The following is a 14,407-nucleotide window of genomic DNA, read 5'->3' on the forward strand; positions in this document are numbered from 1 at the left end:
AGCCCACGAAAGCTTATGCTCTAATAAATTTGTTAGTCTCTAAGGTGCCACAAGTACTCCTGTTCTTTTTGCGGATACAGACTAACAAGGCTGCTCTTCTTAATGTAAAGGCCATTGGTAGAGAGTGATAAGACACTTATCAGTGAAACTCCCTAAGGATGAGGATTTAATCAAGGAAAGTCTCCACCAGAAATGGAGGGAAAGCAACGGGAAGCTCATTAGAGGGTAATCACTCTTAGCAAATTCCCGCAAAGTTATATACTGGGTAATTAAAGCATTTTACAAAGTGGTGAGGAACCTGTTAAAAGAGAAGTACCAAAGTCTGACAAATATAAGCCTAGGTATTTGTCATATGGAACACAGATTCATATATTTTAAGACAAGAAGGAACCATTGTGATCACCTAGTCTGACCTCTTGCACAATCCAGGCCAAAGAACCTCACCCAATAATCTCTGCATTAAGCCCATGACTTCTATTTGAGCTATAGGATATCTTTTAGAGAGACATACAGTCTTGATTTAAAGACTTACAGTGACAGAGAATCCATCACACCCCATGTTAAGTTGTTTCAGTGGTTAATTATCTTCACTATTAAAAATGTGAGCACTTTTTCTAGCCTGAATTTTTTTTTTTGAAGTTGGGACACCAGTATTGGACACAGAATTCCAGTAGTCTCACCAATGGTATATATAGAGGTACTACCATCACCTTTTTCCTACTTGATATTCTCCTGCTTACACATTTGAGGATTATATTTGTGGTTTTAGTGACAGTGTTGCACGGGGATCTCATGATCAACTGATTATCTGCTATAACCCCTAAACCGTTTTTAGTGTCACCGCATTCCAGAATAGAGCCCCAATTGTGTTAGTGTGACCTACATTACTTTTTTCTAGATGTTTGTCCTGGCATTTGTTAAAACACATTTTGTTCAAATAAGTATAGCTGCCTAGAGGATGACAACTGCATTTTGCAGCAACTTTTGAAGTTTCAAAATTTGTTGAACAAAAAAAGCATTTTTTGAACATTTAAATTAAAACAGAATTTTATTAAGGCATGCATAGGGGCTGCTAGTTTGGGTATTGGCCTGGGATGTAAAAACTCCAGGTTCAAATCCCTGCTCTGCCTGACTCGGAGGAATTTTTCATCACAGATCATGCCAAATCAGATAAACCAGGGGCTTGAATGTGGATCTTCACATCCCAGGCCAGCATCCCAACCATTTAGGTACAGATTATCTCACTGTATTAAAAACCTTCCTGATGAAAGTTTTGTGGAAACCGATATGTTTCCATGAAACATTTCAGCTTCAGCAAAAATGTTCTAACCAGATCTACAAATGAGACCACCTCCCAAGTGGTCCATGTTGGCCCATAAAAGTGACCTCTCCTCATCACTATTTATCACTCCATCAGCTTTTATGTCATGCGCAAATTTTACCAGTATGTTTTTTTTATTATTTCTAGATCACTGATAAAGATATTTAATAGCTTTGGGCCGAGATCAGGACCCCACTAGAAACACTCAATTGGATGACAATTCCCCATTCACAAATACTTTTTGTGACCTATCAGATACCAGTTTTTAATCCATTTAATATCAGCTCCATTATTTTATATAGTGTCAATTTATTTATCAGAATGTCAAAGAGACTGAATCAAATGCCTTAAAGAAGTCGGAGTATATTATGTCACCAAAGTTACCTTTATCAACTTAAGTTGTGATCTCATCATAAAACAATATCAAATTTGTCTCACAACACCTATTTTCCATAAAACCATTTTAATTGGAATTATATCAATTATTACTATTTGTTCTTTAATGACTGTGTCCCATATCACCTGTTCCATGATTAGTCTGGGACTGGTGTTAAACTAACCAGTTTATAGTTTACCTGGGTCATCCCATTTACCCTGTGAAATTTTGGCATGACTTTGGCTTTTTTCTTCCTACTCAATTTTTCTCTTGATTGTTTTCAGCTTTAGGAATGGGCCTTTTTAAAGCAATAAATTACTGACTGCCTTTATATTCTGTTTGCACATAAATTAAATTAAGTCATAATTCCCTGCACCTGGGAAGCCATATATTCTTAGGCCTGTGATCAATTTATCTTTATCCACCAGAATGAGGTCTAATATAGTATTACTCTGAGATGGATGCAATACACTTTGTGCTAGAAAGTTATCTGTATTTTTAGGAGCTCCAATGATGTTAACTGGTGGTAGTATGAGACCTTCAGCATATGTCCCTCAGATTGAAATCTACATAAAGTATTTCTCATGCTGAAACAAAATAGCTAAGAACAAAGGCTTGCTTCACTTCTGTCAGCAATGGATCCATTTGTATGAGTAAAATTAACAGACGTAAGCTGACAGAAATTTTTTTTTTTCCGTTTTCTGCCTTTGAACTTCATTTAGTAGATGTAGCTAGTTGATAACTGGTGTGATAAATTGCTCCCACTGAAGTTAATGGTAAGACTCCCATTAACTTTATTAGGTGCAGCATTGGACCCTTGAAGCACAGATATCTTCAAAAGACTGTGACCAAATGTTCCATGAAGCAGATCTGAAGAAATGATGATTCTCAGTCAGTGTAAGTATAATGTACCAATGAAAATAAATAAATAAAAAGGTCAATAGTTTCTTCAGGAAATGTGCAGTCCTGTCATATGATGGTACATTATTTGTTGTAGTTATGACATAATTTATTCCAATATCGAAATATTTTGGAAAATTATTCTCCTAACTGTACTTTGCAATTGGTGACAGTTTTCCAAATGTGAAGTGGAATTTGTATAATAGAAACTAGACTGAAACTTTATAACTAACCACCCATGTAATGTTCAGCATTCACCGTGCATAAGTATATGGTCATGGTCATAATTTCTTCCATCTTCCCCTTACTTCAAGAGGAAAGTAAATTACTGAATCCTTTTGTAGGGTGTGGTTTACTTCCTCCTCATGCTCAGCAATGCTGTCCGACTTCCCATCTCATACCCACAGAGGGAAATAGCAATGTTTAGAGCCCCACCCCACTCCTAAATTCTTTTGGTTATTTCCCTGTGTGGCCACATCAGTCATATTCATAATCTAACACTAAGTATCTAGTTCAGAATTCTATCATTTTCATCTATTGTAAAAGGGGGGAGAACTAGGTTTTAAAAACAGGATTGGCAGAACAATTAGGAGGTGCATACAGTAAAGCTGATAAATAAATTATTAAATTTATTTTAGAGAAAAAGTAAGTTGCTTCAACTCATAAATGTACATTAAATACTTAAAGAAAGATTATCATAGCATTCCTTACCTCTGCAGATAGGAACTGGGAAATCCCATGATGCTGTGTTCACTGAGTTAGCTATGCAGGTAAGCTGAGGGTGGCCATCCAAAATGTATCCAGTTACACAGCTGTAGCGGATTTTATCACCAACATCAAATTTCGTACCAGACAAGATACCCTTTGGTGGAACTCCTGGATTGCCACAAGAACTACTCTGTAACTCTGTAAGGGAAAAAATATGTATTTATTTATTATCATATTTATATAAATCACTGTCTATACTGTGTTAACAATTTGTAAAAGTAAATTGTGACCATTTAGGGGCAGGGATGTGTCTTCATGTGTGTTGGTACAACTTAACACAATAATTCCCCTGTGCTGATTTGGCCCTTTGAGTGTGTGGTATATTGAGAACGGTGTAGGAATTTCAAGCTATGTAAGGGATATATAGCACAGATATGCCTTGGATGATTAATAACTACTGATTCCTTCTGGCCCTCAAAAATTAGAAAAGCTATCAACCTCTGTTTATCCCAAAATAGGATCCACCTAAGAAATAAAGAAAATAACAAATTGGTTCATATCATGTGAGACACTTTCTCTAAGGACCTACAGATCAGCCAAAGTTGGGAGTTCCTCTCCCCAAGAATAGAAACTAAAATGGCCAAATGAGAGTACTGTTAATCACCTAGACAAGAATCTTTCATAATTTCCATATGGATAAAACCTCTTTCTCCCTCCCAACTTATCTAAAAAGAAATCTAAGTTACCAAGTAAGAGTAACATATTGACTTCCTATGCAAAGTGGCTCATTGCACATTGAGTGGATTAAAAGATGGGTGGGGAAGCTTCAAATTAAGCAAATTAGATATGATTGGCTGTAAGATGGAAGATCAAATTGGGTAAACAGTTACCCCAAGAAATCCAAGACACGTGTTTTCACCCCAAATTATAAACTATACATTGGTTTCCTTGTAAATCAAATATACCATGCATAATCTGTCTTTCACCCCAAATTAGGAGCTGCACATTTGCTTGCCTTGTGAGTCAGAGCTACATCATTCTATAAATAATGTGAAATGCTTATGTACGATCAAAGAATATCTGGAGTATGTCCTTCAAAATTAGAAGATTATAAGGGATTTTGTTGGTTTTCATTGTAAATAGTTGTTGACTTTAGAAGTAATAGAAATTATCTGACACAATGACGAAGGCATGTTGGAAGATATAAAACAGAGTATAACTGAAACATTAAGATAAATTGCTTAAAAGCGGGGATCCCAATTAAGAGTGGGTGCTATTAATGAAATATTAATGAAACAATCCTTGAAATGAATCAAACTTAAAAAGCCTCTGATGAGAAAAGGATTACATAAATTTGTTATACACCAGTGTTCTCTACTGAATACCAGTGGAAGCAGCAGAGAAACTAAGAGCTAAAAATCTGAGCATCCACTTGGCATTAAATAACCATATTTTATAACTTAATTCCATGATAAGTCCAAGCAGAGTAGCCTAAAATGGATTGAAAACAATAACTTCAAGCAATTGCTTTTAATATGCTAAACTTTTCTTTTTTGGACCAATCCAATCAAAGGGTAGTAACCATACTCAGTGCCTTAAAGACAAGCGCATCCTTCGAGATGTCATATATATGTCAGAAATTAAGAATTTATGATCACAAGTAAATGTAATAAGAAGTCTTGGTAATTTGCATTGTTCCTTTGCTCCTTGATATAACTGATGAACCTCAACTTTAGTCTGTGACAATTACTTACAAGACTGTACTGTGTGTGTTCACACCTAGAACATTGGTTGTGTCTACACCTGAGTGGTGAACTGTAGATTGTATACTAATGTGGTGCTGGGTGAATTAATACATTGTTGGTTGGTTAAGAATAAGCAAGTGTCCCTATAAGAAAAATACTGTTCAAGTTAAAAGCTGACCTGATAAGAACCCAATGTTAAAACTAGTAAGCTAATACTCCCAGGACTTAAAAAACAGGGGTTACACTATTAACACTTATTCAAATGTCAAACCAAGTTAGTTTGATTTCAGATTTAAAAATCTGAATTTAAAAAAAAAAACATAAAAAAAAATTGCACCCTGGCAAATTCATAAATTGACCCTCTTTCATGCTTTCAACTATCACTTTAAGAACGGGGATTTTTACTTGTCCGGTTTCCACACTAAGTGCTCTGTAGGGAAGCATGTAAGCTGGGCCTAGCCGCAATCAGTCAGTGGACTGACAGCCTTGAGTAAGGTTGAGTTGTGCCTCTCTGTTTTAGAAAGCAGCCTGCTTTGTCTCCTTCTGTTTTGGAGTGATTGTATGTTACCATATTGAATTCTAAGGAATAAAGTAGTGTTCCTTCCAGCAAGAGTATTTTTTGGTTTTATCAAATGTCTCTGTTTGTTTGCTGTGAGCATAACAAAGCGCTTTGGTAATATATCTATACACACAAAATGTTATGGCATCATAAATATACAAATGATCATAAATATTAGACATTCCTTGAGCTCCAGCTAGAGCAGTCATCCGGCAACTACTTCTTTCCAATATGGAAAAACAGATTACAAAGGAAGGTTCAGTACGGAAATTTGATATGTTAGTGACTATGAACTACCTGAATTCAACATAGTGAGCAATAATACACAGGTATATAAGCACATTAGATTTGAAGGAAGCAAATGTGGAAGTATTAATAAAAAGGAGTGAATACTGTGTGCTGGAATTATATATTTACAATCCATGAGCATGAAAACATAGTGCATCATAAAAAAAAGACAATAATTAAAATACAACAGACTACAATTCCTCAAGAGATAAAAAAGCAGGCAGCAGGCAATGTGTTTTCCACAGAGATTGCTCAAAAAACTCATGATAAAAAGTGACTTGCACTGGAAATGAACAAGGGAGGGGAACCAAATAATAATACACAGAATCACTTAATGACTACTAGGATAAAGATTAAGGCAGCAGAAGAGTAGCATGAAATGATGAAAACTAAACGGAATAAGAGGAATAAGAAGGAGTTTTGCAAATATAGAAAGAAAAATAAGAAATACCAGCGAGAAAGAAGGACTGCTAATAAAGGAGAGAAATATAAAACAAATGTCTCAGGAATGGTTAACCCGTTGAACTGCTTTTACAACCTGTCTTTAATGAGAAGAATATGGAACAGAATGATGGGCAATTGTGAAGAAATGAACATATTGACACTATTATTGTTAATAAAAAATTGGTATGAAAACACGTGGAAAAATGATAATGCATCAATCAGCAGGTCTGAATGATATTCATTTCAGTATGGTGGGAAGTAGTGTGGGAATTCATGAATACATTAATTCATTGTCAATTATTTTGGAACATTTCTGGTGAAAGGGGGAGGAACAAGAGAACTGGATAAAAAGCTAATGTTATGAGCCAGAAACTCAGCAAGCGTAAAATCAACATCACTCTATTGACTCCAATGAAACTATGCAAAATTACACCAGTTGAAAATCTGACTCATACTATTTTCACTATAATAAACAACTCAAACCAAAGAACCTTATCCATAACCAGCATCACCTTGCCCCGACCCCCAAAAAGTGGAAAAAAACAAGCAGTTGTAGCAACTGCCATCCAGTAAATCTGTAATATTGAGTTATATTCTCAGCACTATATGATCAGAAAATTATTTACAGATTAGTGGGGAGTTCAGAGAAGATCAACAAAAGTGATCAGAGACCTAGAGTAATTGATTTAAGGACAAAGATGAAAAGATCTAAATGCATGTAACCTGCCTAAGCAATATATACAAGGGAACAAGACAAGAGTCTGCATATAGGAGTAGAGTGTTGTTAACACCAAGGATGGAGAGGAATGATTAAGTATGGAGCAGAGAAGTATAACGAGTCATTGGATTCAATTAAGAAAAGGAGAGTGTAAGCTGCATATAAGCAGGAAATATATTGACAGTAAGAGCTAATAGATTATGGAATTGTGGATATGTCATCCTACTAGACTTTTAAAAATACGGTGACGTAATATGATTTACTGTAAGGGAACAATCCTGCATTGGCAAGGTGGTGTGCTGGACGACATAATGGCTCTTTTCCATCTCTAAATATTATGGGTGAGATCCTATGCTACACCACACAACTCACAACCAGGCAGCAAGGGGGCTAAGGAGGCTTCTTTGTGCCCTCCTGAGCCTGGCCAGCTCTGAAGCCCCTTGTGTAACAGCCCAGGGGCCTGTCTGAGTTATGGGAGCCTCCAGGTGCTATCCTATGGGCCACATTGCCGTTCACAATCTCCACAATGCTATGGCCCCACCCTAACAAGACTCTTCTATCCTCTGTCTTGTTGTCAAGGTTCGTGAAAGTGTCCTCAGAAGACAGCCTAACAGTTGTCTTCTGCAATTCCTTCTCTGGGGGAATCCTCTCACAGCTGGAACTGGGGTTTTAGGCCCCTTTTTTTCTCATTGCAGCCATTTTTTTGTGATGTAAAGAGGTCAGAGCAGGGTAGGGAATCTCATCCTATGATTCTAATACTTCCTTTGGGTGTTATTTTAATTAATTTGCAACCATATACAGGTCTCCTGGACATTAGGGTCACTGTACATACTGTGTTCAGTTGGATTTACCCAACAAACTGAACACTTTTGGAAATCTGGATAATTATGCTCCCTGAAAGCAAGGGTGCTGGAACAATTTTTATAGAGGGGGTGCTGATGATGGAAACCATGGAAATCATGTATTTGGTGTTTGTTATTACTACTTCAAGCCAGAGGGTATGGTAGCACCCTCAGCACAACTGTCTGAAAGGATCTGCAAATAATAGAGTAAGGGCAAGGCATAGGGAAGCCCTTACCCTTTAAAAAGAAAAATGAAATATTAGAGCTATACCCACAATAATCACTGCTTATAATGACGCCCTTCATCCTGAATACCATTCACCTAGTATTGCTATCAGAATAGAATGTGCTCTCACAAACTATTATTATATTTTAATGACTTAATTTAAAAAAAAAATTCTCTTTCCCGTAAGTAGTCAGTTTTCCAGTTGCATTATTACATGGCACTACTACAAAATTACCTGGCCTTCTCCATTTCATTTTTAATACTGAGAAAATGGCTAATGATAAATCAAGTTTCCTTCCCCCTCCACTTCAAACAATTTTGTACTAACATTGGATAATAATGCAATTGTGAAATTGCTAATAAATCTGTCACTTCTTTGAGTTTTTTTTATTTGGAACAAATAAAAATGCATTTCAATTTAAGGGTAATTCATTTGGGAAGTGCATTAGTCTCGTCTTTTTCTGTAGGCAGCATTTATTTTAATATTTATAATATGTGCCTAATACCAAACCTCTGGGTGGATGTAATTAGCCACCAACCCACCCAACTCCTTCCCCTGGTAAAACCCTAAGAAGGATGATCAACAAACATAGCTGTTTCAGACAATCAGAGAAGCAAATTGCAGAGCTGAGGGTGTCTCAATGGCAATGCAGTGCTACATTTAAATCCAGGGACTGTTGGTTTGAGTTCCTCATTTGATAGGAACATAGAAAATGCCATACAGGAAAACACCTGAGGTCCACCTAGTCCATTTTCCTGTCTCTGACTGTAGCCAGCACTAAATGCTTCAGAGGAAGGTGCAAGAATCCTGTAGTAAACCAATCTGCCTTCCGTAAACAGATCTGCTTCCCATATTGCTCTTGATCATAGGTGCTGGGACTATGGGTGCTAGGGGTGCTGCCGCACCCCCTGGCTTGAAGTGGTTTCCATCATATACAGGGTTTATGGTTTGGTTCAATGGCTCTCAGCACCCCACTATACAAATTGTTCCAGCACCCCTGCTTCTAATCCCTTATAGACATTGTTTTAAAACCTGAAACCCGAATTTAATATCCCTGACCAAATGTTTGTGAGCTAATTATTACAGTTCTGAATACTTTTCTCCATATAAGTTTCCAGTCCTGTTTTGAAACTTGCTAAGTTCTTGGCTTAATGACACCCCAATTGTCCACATTCGAATTACATGTAGTGGGGGAAAGTATTTCCTTTTACCAGTTTTTAAATTGCCATATTTTAATTTCATGGAATGTCCCCTTGTTCTTGTGTTATGAGAGAGGGAGAACAGAAGCTCCTGTTGATAGATATTGCAACTGCATGCAAAAGGGAATTGTATTCTAGTCCATGAGAGGAAGGTTACCACAGCACCTCCTGGAACTAAAAATAATTGGGAATGATTAGGCCAAATGGCCAAGACTGTAACAGCTCCAGAGAAGTACCACCCTTGGGACGGCTTGCATATCCTGGTTCAAGACAGTACCAGAGTAGAGGCAAGACATAAAGAAAGGACTAGGAATACAAAGGGCAAGCTTGAACTGAGAGAGTTTCAACAAATGGACTGCTCTTTAGTCCAAGGGAGGACCCAACCCTGTTTAGGGGTTGGAAGGGCTTTAATCTGCCAGGTCCTTATAGGGCTGATGGGTCACTTCTCATATGTTTAGTATGTGTCTGGATCTTTTATTGTTTTATATGTTTTCTCTGTAGGCTTTTGTCTTTAAATAAATATGCTCTGCTTTGAAAGAACAGTTTGGGTCACTGTTCTATCATTGACATTGTCCTTGGAGAGAAACTAAAGAGTAAGGGCTGGCCGTTTGTCAGATCTGCTTAGAATAATCACAGTGAAGTGCAAGTGGACTGCAGCCTAAAACGTCCCTGGTCAGAAAGAAGAGGGACTTGGGTCCCCGTCCAGAGAGAGGTGAATGCTAGAGACCAGAGCACAGAGAAGAGCATGGAACAGGAGTTAAAGATGCAGTTACCCCGAACATTGTGACACTCCTGATCTATCTTCTTTATACCTTTCATTATTTTCCATACTTTTATCATGTCCTCCCGTATTTTTCTCCATTCTAATGGAAACAAGGCCAAACTTTTCAATCTGTCTCCATAAGAGATTTTTTTATGGCCTTGATCACTGTTGTCTGCCTTTGAAACCCCTCTATCTCAGCCACCTTGATCCAGTGTTTAAAGTGTGTATGTATGTGTGAGGAGGAGTTACAGACATGGGAGTTTTTTTAAGCTCAAAGGCAATTGCTGAGGGACATATTGCTTCTACCAGTGCTGCTACCACATACAGCTCCCAAGGCACCACTCTACTCCCCTATGGACCGGCACCACCCATGCATTGGCCTGTCAGCCCATCCTGGGGGGGAGCAAAGTGGAGCTTGGGGAGCAGTTGATGTAGCAGCTCTGGAGGGACCTGGCCAGGTGCAGTCTAGAAGCCTGGGAGTGGCCAAAAGAAGCCACAGGGGGCATGCAACCAGCCACCCAGCACTTTCTAGTGACACGCTCAGAGCCAGGGTAGAAGTGAGGAGGAAAGGGGATGGGACAGCAGAGGCTGCACCCCTGAAATGGGCCCTAAGGTCTCTTTGCACCCCTCCCAAGAGAACCACAGCCCCCCAACCGTCACTTCACCCCAACTTCAAGAAATACCTTTACCCCATTGTCACTGCCCTCTTAATCCCCCCAAGAGACACCCCCAATCTATTGTAATTTCATTCTTAACTCCCAAGGGAAACCCCCCCAACCCTTTTCACCCCTTACACCTTTTTCCAGATAGACCCCAATTCTCAATGACAGTGACTGCACCCCCAGCCTCATATCCCCAGAGAGACCCCAAATCACCAGAGACCCTGAACCCCAGAGAGACCCCAATCCCACTGAATCTCACTTCCTATACTCAGCGAAAATCCTCAGTCAAACTTAATTTCACTGCACCCCAGCCCTCTATCTCCAGAGACCCCAAAATCCCAGAGAGACCCCCAACCCCATTGAATCTCTGCACCCCTCAGCCCTCAAATCCCAGAAGGAGGTCCGAAACCCACCAAATCTCACTGAACCACCAGCCCCCTATCCTCAGGGACTCCAATCCTAGTGAATCTCACTGCATCTTGAAACCCCCTATCTCCAGGGAGACCACAACCCCAATGGATCTCACTGTACCTCCAGCCCCATATCTCCAGAGAGACCCCAACCACACTGAAACTCATTGAACACCCCAGATGTCCTATCCCCCAAACTCACAGGATGTATTTTGTTTCAATAATTTGTATGAGACATGCTGGCTCATTTTAGCACAACAATAAATACGTATAAACAGCTTAATGAGCTAAGACTGCATGCAATTATGTGACATATGTATAAAATAAATTGTGAATTGTGTGTATCAAGTGCAAATTTTACTTGGCTGGGGTTATGACGGATCCCCTCCTCCCTTTTTCTGATCAATTTAAGTACTGCCTCGACCTCAACTTTTAAAAAGAGGGATGCATTCAAAACTAATCTTGTCCCAAATCATATAAAGCTTTATGCAGTAATAGATTAAAATCCACAACATCATTTGTATCCAGAAATTAAGAGGAAGCCATGAAAAGGTCAGAATACTACTGGATTTTGACAATTATGTTAAAAGCTACATATCTAAGGTATTTCACACCCACATCATAGTACTGTACTTAGGTGTTATCATGCAGCATATCTAAAATCAGGGGATGAAACTGTATTAAAAAATTTCCCCTCTCCCCTAAAACGGGATATTTCCTTGTATTGGATTACCTGTTACTACATTAAGGCAACCTAGCCCTTCATGACCCTTTGTTGTTGAGGGTCTTGAAACAACTGTGGCAACCAGTAAAATCCCCATTCAAAGCAATATTCCACAATCTGGTTATTTAAATACACACACAAAACAAATACAAGTTGTGACACGTTGAATGTCAAATCTCACTGACAATAACACTTGTAAAACTATTTTATAAAATCACACCTGTTTGAAATTCATTATACCCAAGCTAATTTATCATGTTCCAGTTTTTTTTATTTACAAGAAAAATATACCCTATTACATCCATTGCCTGGTGGCTCTCTAGATTATTCAAATATTAATAATCAAAACAATTATATTAGTTGCCATATCATAGAACTGGGAAGAAACCTTTAAGAATCACTAAATTCAATTTGGTCTAATTTACACAATACAAATGTAAATCTTTATGGGATCTGGCAATAAAATCCATTGTTTATTGTTAAAAAAACCTCCCATTTAGTAAGAACTAAAAAGACTAAACAAACTGGTACAAATTACAACTTTTCACTCGACATACGGTATTGAGTCTCAAGCACAGATAATTAATTAATCAACCAGTTAGTTAAAGATGCTTGAACAGGGACTTTGAACATACTGTAAATTCGAATTGCATCCAGCAGATGTAATAATTTATTTACTTGAATTTAATTAATCTTTCTCTTCTTTATTAGGCACGATGCACTGAAAAAGCATGATCAACTCTGAAAGCAAACCTTCTAAACCACACATACATATGTAGATAAATATTTTATGTTCCATAGAGTCTGTTCTTTAAGACAGTCACTAAAGCTGATATATGGTTGCATACCCAGAAATAAATAATGTATATTCCAAATTTAAGAAGTTACTTGTTGTGGTGATATAGGATATGCAAATTCTGAGCTAAAAGAGGAAGCTAGATATGCCAGTAACCACAAGTTTTTTCATCTCACTGTTTTCTATGAAAGTGTTGGAGCTTTACAACATAAGGGTGTAATTCTCCCCTGGGCAGAGGTTAGCCTAAAATCAATGTATCATGTAATCCCCATTAGAGTTTAAGTGGGATTTAAGAGGTATATAGCTGTGGTGCTGGCCCTCTGCTCATAAATGAAATCGAAGCTACTTCTTCTATAGTGTATGCTTTTTTATATTTGGAAACACGTGCTCTACTATCTCCTGAATCTATGATATGAATAGTGGAACCTAGCTTATCTGAATTCAGTGAGGGACATGCAATGATTTTAGATAATTGAAGATTCGTCTGGCTATACCGAAAGAAGGACAGGAGACATTTTGCATGGGTTTAATCAGGCCCAGGGCCGGCTCCAGGGTTTTTGTCGCCCCAAGCAGCCACCCCCCCACCCCTTGCAAAACAAAAAACAAACAAACAAAAAAGCCGCGATCGCGATCTGCGGCACTTCGGCAGGAGGTCCTTCGCTCCGAGCGGGAGTGAGGGACCCACTGCCGAATTGCCGCTGAAGAGCCAGACGTGCCGCCCCTCTCTGGTGTGGCCGCCCCAAGCACCTGCTTGGTAAGCTGGTGCCTGGAGCCGGTCCTGATCAGGCCACAACTTTATTATTAGATGGGACTACCCGGCAGATAAAAGTGTACAGTGCAGGTAATCCCCTGTTTATGGGGGGAGGGATAACTCAGTGGTTTGAGCATTGGCCTGCTAAACCCAGGGTTGTGAGTTCAATCCTTGAGAGGGCCATTTAGGGATCTGGGGCAAAAATTGGGAATTGGTCCCCCTTTGAGCAGGGGGTTGGACTAGATGACCTCCTGAGGTCCCTTCCAACCCTGATATTCTATGATTCCATAATTACAGGGGGGGCTTCCACCAGCTCCCCCTCTTCTTCTATCCAGGTCCCTCCAGCAAATCCATTACTGGGACCTTACCACCACACCCCCATAGGAGGGTTAAGATGGGCTATAATAATGGGGGGTTGGCTCCCTGCGATAACAAACATAGGAGTCCTCCCCCTCCCCAAATTCATTCCTTTAATGAACACCTCTTTTTAAGTCCTTTTCCAAGCCATTTATCCGGTCACTGTATATCTTTCCTATGGCGTACCTGCACTGGACATCTGCCCCACACTTACATAATGAGTTACGACATATAGCCTACCACCCATCATGCCATACATGAACAGAGCCCTTCCTGAATCCGCTGTGGGGAAGGCGAAAACCCCCCAACTGCACCCAAACCAATATGGTGGCAAGGGAAAAATTCCTTCCCAGCCCCACTCAACAAAGTGGCTGTTAGCATAATGCTCACAGCAAGTCTTGACCAAACCTGATATTTTACCACCTAAAGGAGAGGGAGGGTTGGTGCGGCCTCAGCCTGCTCCGTGTAAAAGGGAAGGCTGAGACACAGGGCTGCCCCTTTTAAATGCTTCATTCCCAGGGAATGAGTCAGTGCCCACGCTGACCCATTTGCAGCAGTTTCATCTCTCCCCCACCAAGTCAGAAAGCAGTTCCCTTCATTTGGCTAGCCAGACAACC

General features: G+C 39.2%; 1 protein-coding gene across 1 annotated transcript in view; it reads right to left on the bottom strand.

Annotated features, from left to right (window-relative positions):
* Positions 1–14,407, bottom strand: part of CSMD3 (CUB and Sushi multiple domains 3) — a 1,099,171-nt gene that overhangs the window by 851,711 nt on the left and 233,053 nt on the right. The window contains exon 4 of the mRNA XM_026659890.1: positions 3,309–3,503. Within this exon, the coding sequence (XP_026515675.1) occupies positions 3,309–3,503 (195 nt within the window). The remainder of the gene's footprint in view (positions 1–3,308; positions 3,504–14,407) is intronic.

This window comes from Terrapene carolina, unplaced genomic scaffold, assembly GCF_002925995.2.
Source record: "Terrapene carolina triunguis isolate 2854851 unplaced genomic scaffold, T_m_triunguis-2.0 Scaffold58, whole genome shotgun sequence".
NCBI lineage: Eukaryota > Metazoa > Chordata > Testudines > Emydidae > Terrapene > Terrapene triunguis.